The following is a 10,312-nucleotide window of genomic DNA, read 5'->3' on the forward strand; positions in this document are numbered from 1 at the left end:
TTTCTCTAATGAAACCTCAAGTTTCAAAGTTTATTGTAATATTGTTTTGTACACATACCCGTTTGAACAATACTAACATTAAATAACTAAAACAAGAAGACCTAGAAAACTCTTTGTATAGGTTCCTGGCTGGAACAGCTCACGTCTAACTCGGGTACACAAACAGACTCAAATACCCTCTCTGTCCTGTACCACGTTTGTATCACGATTCATACGCTTAGCAAATGAAGCACTAAAATAAGGTCAATGCTTCGCGTACCAAAACCATGTTCACAAAACGACTAAAGAACTTTCTTCCAGAGATGAGAACATTAGTAATGACTGTGTCAAGAGGCATATGTTTTATTACTCTTGCATGTATTTTGGACAAAAATATTGAACAGCTCCTTATGCTCTTCCACACATCATATTCACTGAGTTTATGGCCACAGTTTTAGTGCAACAAAATATCTTTGAAAAGCCACTCTACAGTAATTATGGCAAGGCTCATTTAAATGCAGAGGTAAAGATCCTATCTATATAGAAACTTAGAAAATAATGTTTGAAGATGAAAAGATACTCCACCAGGATGAATGATTTTAGTATACTAAAAATATATAAGCATTTCTTGAATGACTTTTACTGTCAATTTTGATGGAGTATTCTTAGTGATGATAAATTTTGAGAGGTATACGTTACACAATCATTATACTTGAGATTATAGTCTTAGGTAAATATTTAATACACAATGCCAAGGTAGTTTCATTTTTTTTCTGTTTTTAATTTTTGTACCAAAAACTTCATACATTTAATGTTGACATCTTTCTTACCTGTGTGCCTCAGACCAATAAAGTACTCTGCATTAGAATTTAAATCTTGAGACAGTAGTATAGCAGTGAAAAAAACTGTAAAGCAGCTCAGATACATTGAACCCAGGTTTTACATTTTCATTTGTCAGATCAGAATATAAAAAGTAAGCTCGAAATCAACTTGAAAAAGCTTATTCTTCCTCAAGAAAAAGTATGAACAATCTGGAAATGATCAACTAGTATGAATGAAACATTGTACATAGTGAAGTCACATTGGTGGCTGTTAGACATACCACTCCCTCCTGGAAATTACGGAACCATCTACATGGGAAACTAAATCATCTTCGTTTTCATTATAGCGTTCATCACTCATGAACTTCATTCCCATTTTTAGATCTTCGTAATAATCCATTGGTCTTTCAAACCTAGTGAGGTTCTCTACATTATTCCACTGAGTTTTCTCAGGCTCTTCTAAGTAGTCTTTACGTATCAGGTTGTTCACTGGGTTTTTGTTTTCCTTTTTTACACTGTCTGGGTAAGAATCAAGCTCATCCTGTTGAAGAACATCGATTTGCGATTCTTTTTGCATGTCTGATGGTGGAATGTAGTTTTTGGCAAAGTAGTCTCCACGAAACGTCCGTCGTCGCCTATAGCAGAATATTCCAGCCAAAATGCTCACAAGTACTACGAAGAGAGCCCCACCCACTACACTAGCAATGATGGTGCCAATTGTGTCATCCTTAAGTGTTGCCAAAGTTGACAATGGAAAGGGCAATTTTTTATGTTCTGTTGCTAGATCCTTGACGTCAGCAGTTGAGGAATGCCACTGAACTGTAGGCTGAAGGGTGGTGGTAGTAGGAGGATCTAATGGAAACAGTAAAGATAGACAAGACACAGAAAGGCAGACAATGTCAATGAGGCTGATTCAGCAGCAGGTGAATAGGCAGCACACTTAATGAATACATGTTCAAATAACAATAGTTTTTCATTCTTAATTTAAGATTAAAAAGTAGTATTACTGAACAAATACTTAAAAAAACAATCCTGACATTTTAACCTATGAAATGAGGAGAGATGAAGCCAGTGGTGTGTGTCAGAAGTTATTCGCTCCACACTTGAGGACTGCATGCTCTAAGGCACGGGTTACTGTTTCAATGTAGACTATTACCTAAGTGGTCTATGCATGGCTGGCTCGGGAATGAACATACAAAATTTCAATTAAATAAAAAGTTCCAAATGTGTAGCTTGTTAGTCAGTATCAAAATAAAATAAAAATAAAAACTGACAAAAAATACTTTCTTAATATGCATGTTTACTTAATATTTAAGAGTAGGACTTAGCTTTTAAAAGAATGAAAAACCATAGTCTTGTTAAGTGGACATACTATATAAATTGTGGGTTTAATAATTCTCTCAAAAATATTTTTCTTAAATAAAAAGTACTATAATTTTTTATTAAAGATATATAATAGTAAAGATCATTATTTGGTAATTTTAAAAATAAAACAGCAGGTATATAAAACTGTGTCGATCAAGTGCACTATTATTAAATGAGAATAACATACACAAAATAAAAATGTAATAATCGTCTCTAATAATCAAAGATAACATACTGAACATTTGTAACATTAAGGAATTTCAACTATATTTGCATAATTCCATGCTATTGTTTTTAGGATAAACTGTAAAGGAGAATAACTAATATTTTAGAGAGAACATTCTAATAATATTTAAGTATTAGATGCAAATGAATCATTTATTGATATATTACAGAGTAGCCATTAATATTAAAAAGCAACTAAACATAAACAGTAAAAATTAAAGACTGGTTAATTGTCCATTAAGTAGTATCTGTTGGCCATGTTATATACAGTTCTAAAGTTCAAAGATGCGTTTAGAATGTGGAGTTTTTCATAGATAAAGATAAGCCCAAATGGTAATCTCTTAAAATTAATTTTTATGAGAGTGGTTCTGATAGAGCTTTTTAAAATGATTGTTAGAAAAGTACTAAATCTACATGGTGTAAGTTATTCTAACATCACAAGCTAAGAAATATACTTACTGAAACAGGATTCATCACGGAATGCCATATGTATAGAATGTGGTAAAAATTTAGCAAGTACAGCATTAAAAAAAAAAAATCCACCAAATACTGTAACCTCTTTTCCTATGGTTTTAAGCTTGTAACAGGTAATACTGACAGGTACTACATGTATGTGAATCTAGGAAAACTTCACATGACAATCTTCTCTAGCTGGGCAAGTTCATTTTGAATGAAGTATCCAAATGTGAAACTCAAGGATTCTTTTTAGCATCAAAGAAGTAAAGCTTCATATAATCTAGCTTCAAGAAATTAAGGTGCTAAAGAAGTAAGACAAAAACCTAAGCTCTTCTATGAGACAATGTGTGTTTACTTTTTAGGGGAGTAACAGAGCAGCCAATTTACTGAACAGATAATATTTAATGACTACAAAAAAATGTACTAGCACACTGCAGTAACAATACAAATATAAAAATACAAATTCCCTATATTAATTATTTAAAATGTATCCACCTCTGTATATCTCTATACATGGAGTTGTTCAAAGCTTAGGACCACCCTAACGCCCTAGTTTTCTTGGAACAACGCATACAGCTGAGCTCCTACCAACTAGGAAATATAAAACTCAACAGTGTTGCAATTTATTGATTCAAATTTGAACTTTATTTCCATTTGCAAAGTTCTTTATACACACACAAATGGATATCTACTGTTTTTTCATATTTAACAAAAGAAAATTTTAACAATATTCAAAATTCAGTTGGTCTTATTAGTGAATCTTGGTTCATGCATGGAGTCAAAGGTTTTAATAATCATCAATAGCTACTTATCTATGGTGACTTAAAAATCACATCATCACTCATTGTTTCAATCAGACATTATATATTTTTTGCTAAATGTATGACATATGAAAAGATTGCAGTTGATTCTGAGATCTCTACCAAATGAAAGGTCTTTTTTAATCTGTTTAGCCAACAACTTAATTAGTTCTGCCAAATAGAAGAACAAATAGTACATTCAGGAATGTCCTTGTAGCTATAAGGCACAATTCATCTATTAATAGATTTTAAAATTAAATACACTGACCTTAAATTTGTTTAAATTTTTAAAATTTCATATCTTAAAATTAGAAATTACCATTTATAGATTCTTGAAATCTATGCCTGGCTCTCAAAATCAATAATATGAAATTCTACTGTGCAGAGGGAATATGTCAGGCCTGGAGTACTGATGTGAAATGTTGTAATTTGATATTCTACTTTCAGAGAAGTAATATATTAGTTATGGGAAGGGACAAGCAAACAGCAAATCAGAAAAACACAATGTCCAGCAGCCTGCTAGTCCTGGGCTAAGAGCCACGAGAGTGACACTCTACTTGAGTACAGTCCAGCAACCTAAACTGAATCCTGTAATCATGAGCCCATGGCCTTCTGTCCAAAACCTAAAGGCCATGAATGTGAGAAAACAAAGATGTTAAAAACAAATTCACTCACAGTGACTAAATCCATAGTTTTCTAAGTAAAACTCCTGACATAAGATTATATATTTTTAAAAGTAAACCTAGCACCAAGATGATATCTTACTGTATCAATTACAGCCTCTTACCCTGACAAAAGCCCGGTAGGTTGATGAAAAAACACCTTTTAAAAGCACCAGCACATCAAGGATACTTAATAAAAAACACGCAACAATAGAGAAGGCAACTACAGCTGGCAGAGACAACAGTGCCATAGACTCTGCACAAGAAGTAAGATTCAACTCTTGATTACTTCATAAGCACTACCTCACACAAAGTTATCCTCTTCAGCAGTACTCTGAGAAATTACACTGGTGTCTCGTATTTACTTAAAGTTGTCTCCCACTTTATAACACTTAAAAAGTTTTGCTTAAAAAAAAGGTTAATCATCAGTCCCCTAAATAAAGAAAATAAAGTTACTTTTTTCCTAAATCTAATTTTTTTTTCACTCATGCAACAAAAGTGTATGGGATACCTACTGTGTGTCACAGAGCACTGACATGGCAGCAATATAGCTGTGATTAAAGTAGATACAAATCTTTGGCCTCTTAAGAGTTAACTTGTAGCGAGGATAAAAGTAGGTAAGCATATGAATAAAAATATGAATATGCCATATGAACAAGTACCAAGGAGAAGAATAAGGCAGAGAACAGGGTTAGCAATCAGGAATAGAGAATCATAGAAGAAAGATTTTGTTGGAAGATGTGACAGTTTAGAAAGGAAAGTAAGGAAAAAGCTGCCAGAATACCTCCAGACTACGGAAACAGAAAATGCAGACTGAGTCAGGAGCATACCTGTTATGTCCAATGAAACAGGTAGACCCAGTGAGCACGGACATAGACGATGATATGACTCCAAGAGTGCACAGAGGCCTGTTATTCACTGTGAAGATCTAGTTTTAATCTCAGTAAATGGAAGTTCACGGAAGGTTTTAAGAGGAGTGACAATCTAAGGCACTCTTTAAAAGACTGGCTGCTTATTATGTGAATACAGACTGACGGGTGATAGGTTCAAAGCTGGAGATTAACCGCTTTACAGGCAAAAAGTTCTGGTTGTCCTTGATCAAAGCAGTAACAACAGCAGAAAAGGTGTAGAGTGGATTACTATTCCATATGACATGCAGGAAAGCTGATACTGGTTTAGTGGTGGACTGTGCGGAATAGAAGAAAGAGTGAGAAGAAGGTTGATTTAAAGGGTTGTGTCTTGAGTGAATGCAGTGACAGAACTCACAGGCCACTGAAGGGAGAAGCTGACAGAGAGTTTGCATCGAGGGACAGGAGAAAAGTCAGGACAGGTCTTGATTTTGAACAAGGGAAGTTGTAAATGTCTACTCAATTTCTACATATAAATACATATAATTCATGATTGTAAATAGGCCGCTGCAAACAAAGGATGAAAATTCTTCAAAATAAAACAAAACAAATTATAACCCTGGAATCTAGAAAGTGTAAAGTTTGGCTATCACCAATGAAATCAGCATACATATGTAAAAGACAAACATGAACCTGGATACGCAAAGACGATATAACAATAACATTGGAGCTAAAATCAAATACCACACAGGAAGCTATGCAAAAAGAACAAAAGGTAAATACTCGCCAGGAAACTAAAATTTAAGTTTTCAATATAATTTAAATATATACTGTCTATGGTTGTCTTTCAACAGAAGAAAGTGATTCTAATACTTTAATCAATCAACTTCCCACAAAAATGCTGTTACTAAGGAGCTGTATGTGGATGTACATGGTTTTTTGTTCCTTGTGAGTATGACACAGAAAACTGGAGTCTTTGCTGTATGCCAGGCACTAATCCATTGCTTGTCCTGAGGACAGGTGAGCAGCTATGCAAGCATGTCACTAGCCTGTAGTGACACTGGGGGGGCAAACACAGGGTCACACAGAACTGAAAACACAAGCATAATACTTTCTAAATCTCTAACATATTCTTTATTTGAAGAAACTTAGAACACAACTATTCATTCCATTGTAAAAACCTTCATCTGACGGTCCTGCTTTTTCTCATCCTCATTTTCTGAGTTAGATGTGAACATTGCTAGATCCTTCTGATCATTAAGAATCATTCAAATAATTGAATGTCTCTTTCCTGTTTTAGTACCTTATGGGTAATTTATAGCTATTGATAAAAAATATGGGTTTTGTTCTTTATATTTTATAAATGCTGAAATTTATACTGAATTAACTTAACAAAACTTTCATAGTGCAACAGTATGTGGAAAATAAATTTTCAGGGCTTAAAAACTTAGAAAAATTATCAAATTTTACATCATTAAAACACAGCAGCATTCTTCACTTCTCATTACCCTAAAATGGTAGTCCCATCTCCAATGGCAAGTGATGTTATTTCCAAATCCAAAATAAAAAAGTTAACAGCCCATTTTACTTTATCAGACATGCAGAGCGGCAAATAAAGAAGGAAAAGAAACGATACACTGTTTATTGTTTAAATACCATCTAGAAAGGCATGCTAGAGTCAAAGATACTTGAAGGACCTGTTGACTACATATGTTGACATCTCCTTAAAGAACTGCTGCTTTACAAACACATCTTAGATGCTCCTACTCTATCATATTCCCTTTATGTTCTCTTTTAAACTTTCTACCAGTGAACCTAAAGTGCTGTAAGGAAAAGTATTGCACAGTATTATCTTACAATTACTATGATATGACTACTTTAACTTATCTCGGAACATGGCAGTAGCTTACCTGAAATGTAGATGACCTTTTGATCACTTCTTTGACCAAGGGAATTTGTCACTTTACAGACATAAACGCCAGAATAATTGACAGTCAGTGGATGGACAAAATGAAGAGTATTGTCTGAAGCCAATAAACCATCGGGCCACTGTCCATCCAACCTAAATGTTTAAAAAGCATAACATTATTTTAAATAGCTTCAAATAGCAAACTCTTACAATTATTAGACTGTTATACTTTTAGGATATCAATAAAAGTCTGTGTCCTTTACCTATAATTAGTTATGAAAGCATATAATTTTCATTTCAATAAAGATGAACTATACAAGTCCATTAAATACATCCACTTCTTTTGAAAATAATCCATGTATGCTAGATAGGTCAGCATAATGAGAGGGAAGCTTTTCAAAGCTTTTATTAAATTTCATCAATTACATATATACTGCATCCTGATAATGACCACCCTCCACCATCTCTGAAGCCCCAACCCCCCCCCCCCGCCAAGCCTGCCCTATTCATGTCATTTTTATGATACACTAAGTTTAACCAGAACTTCTGGTATGACCTGTATTTGGAACTATCTACTAGAGGCTAGTGGGCTCATCCATGGGTTCCTAACTGAAAACAACCTATTTCTTCCTTTTCCCCAGAATACAGGAAAAGCTAATAGTTCAGAAAGCAGAGATGGGTCCTATCAGTCTCTTTCTGACTAGTGACAGGTTGAGTCCTGTCCAGGGCTAGTACAGACTGCCACAGCTACTGCTAACATCACAACTTCATTGATTGTGTCAACCACAAAAGACAGCATTTCACAGCTCTTCCCACATCTTCCTGCCTTTTATTTCCCACTCACACTTCACAGTATTTCCCTAGCTTTTGATGGAGTGGTATAAATGTCCTATGTAGGACTCAGCATTCAACCATCACTTAAGTCTTGGGACCCTGAGCAGCCATGAACTTCTGCATTCAATACCATTCACTGTAGAGGGAGACTAAATCTGTATATCTATCCTGGCACAAAAATCAACTACTCTAAATGGATGGAAGACCTCAACATAAAACCACAAATTCTGAAACTGTTAGAAGAAAAGGAAGGCAATGTGCTATAAGATGCAGTCATAGGCAAGGGTTTTTAAATAGGACTTGAGTCACTCAGAATACAAAGCCAACAATCAACAAACTAGACCTCATGAAAGTAAACAGTAGTGTACAGCAAAGAAAAGCCCAAAGAGTCAGAAATCTTTGCCAGCTACATAACTACAGAGTTAATCTACAGAATATACACACACACAAGAAAATAAAAAAAAAATTTTAAAAACAGGCCATGGAGTTAAGTCCTAGTTTGCTTTAAGTGTCAAGTCTGCTATTACCTTGAGTCAATGAGATGGGAATCTCAACTGAAGGATTTCCGAGATCAGAGTGTATTACGGGCATGCTTGGGGAAATGTTTGATTATTGATTGATATAAGAAGGCACAGTCCACTGTGGGCACCAAATCCCCACGTAAATGGAACTGAGCTATACACAAAAGATAGCTTAGCATGTTAAGAAGCCAACAACCAGCATCGCTCCATGGTTTCTGCTTCATTTAATGATACAATTTTCCCTAATAATGGACTATGACCTGTAAATGAGCACAAACAATTTCTTCCCCTAAGTTGCTTTGGTCAGTGATTTACCATATCATAGAGATCAAAGTAACAATCTAAACAGATAATTCTCAATGATGATGATAATGATGATGATGACACAAATGGCTAATACACACTTGTAAAATTACACACTGTTAGCCATGAAAGAAATAAAAATTAAAACTACTTTGAGAGATGATTTGACCCGCTAGAATGTCTATCATGAAATCAAAGGAGGAGCTAGAGATACGGCTCAGCAGTTAAAAGCATTTGTTGTTACTGAACCAAGACCTGTACTTGGTTCCTAGCACCCATATGGGACCTCACAATAGTCTCTTTACAGATCCATGGGACCTAATGCCCTCTGCTGTTTCCATGAGCTTTTATGTGAACATGGTGTTCATCTGCAAGGAAATACATGTCAAAATAAATAAATAAAATACAAAAGAATCAATTGACACCAAATGCTGTCAAGGCTATAGACAAAGAGGAATACGTAGTCACTGTTAGTCGGAGTATAAAGTAAAGTATGGAAATCAGTTCTTCAAAACACTAGAAAGAGAACTATCACCCAGCTCTCGTACTGCTAGGGACATACCCAAAGGACTTTATATTCTACTACAAAGGTATTTGTTCAACCATATTCAATGCTGCTCTATTCACAACAGCTAAGAAATGAAGTCAGCTTAGATGATCATCAGGTGATGAATGGATGATTAAAAATGTAGACAGACATAATATAATTCTATTCAGCTGTCAAGAAAAATGAGCTATTGGATTTGTATGTAAATGGAACTGAAAAAAATTATGAGGTAACCAAGGCCCAGAAACAAAGCACACCATGTTCTTTCTCATATACAGACCTTAGCACTGCATCTTTAGATTTGTGTTTAACTTCAAGTACCTGTGGAAGCCAGGAAAGTCAAAATGGCCCTTTGGGGGTTGGGTACGCAATAAAGAGGGTGCAGTACAACATGGGTGATGTGGTGATATGGAAGTGGACAGAAGGAACAGGACAAATGCAAAGTATAAGGTTTGGGGCAGGGAAGCAGGGGGATTACAGGGCAGAGGGTAATCAATGAAGTAGGCCTGGAAAGGCCATGTGGAGACTGACTTAAATGTAAGCCAAAAACCAGAGTGAGAGCTGGAAGAGCAGTACTACGGATCTCCTAAAAGCCAGGGATTATTAAACAAAACTCCTAGCACTAGATATGAGATGCCTCTGTATTAGCTGAGCCCTTGAGACCCCAACAATAGAGCCTCTTGCCATTTTTCAAGATTGCCCAACAGAATTAGAGAAGACTCTATTGCTGAAGATATCACACACCCTAAATACAGGAGACAGAGAAACCAAGCTGAAACTGAAGGGGAAGCTTCCTCACTGCAGGCTGGCTATCATCAGATCCATGACAGTGATGACAGGGAAAAGGGAAAAAAGCTCAAGTCTCTAACAATGCTGCCAGGATCCAGGGACAGAAATACCTGGACAGGATGGTAAAAGACAATAGGGTAGAAAAATACTGAGAAACTTCTCATTTGTTTAATTTCGGTAGCTATTAATTTAATTAAGTGCTGATTAAAATCAGCCTTAGTGCATTTAAGAATGCATCTCTCTATAAAACAAT

General features: G+C 35.3%; 1 protein-coding gene across 1 annotated transcript in view; it reads right to left on the bottom strand.

Annotated features, from left to right (window-relative positions):
• Nucleotides 1–10,312, bottom strand: part of Nectin3 (nectin cell adhesion molecule 3) — a 10,486-nt gene continuing 174 nt past the window's right edge. The window contains exons 2-3 of the mRNA XM_028783608.1: nt 7,067–7,218; nt 1–1,652 (exon numbers count right to left, since the gene is read on the bottom strand). Coding sequence (XP_028639441.1) covers nt 1,072–1,652; nt 7,067–7,218 — 733 coding nt within the window. The 3' untranslated portion in view covers nt 1–1,071. The remainder of the gene's footprint in view (nt 1,653–7,066; nt 7,219–10,312) is intronic.

Source organism: Grammomys surdaster, unplaced genomic scaffold (genome assembly GCF_004785775.1).
Source record: "Grammomys surdaster isolate TR1022 unplaced genomic scaffold, NIH_TR_1.0 1155, whole genome shotgun sequence".
In the NCBI taxonomy this organism is placed as follows: Eukaryota; Metazoa; Chordata; class Mammalia; order Rodentia; family Muridae; genus Grammomys; species Grammomys surdaster.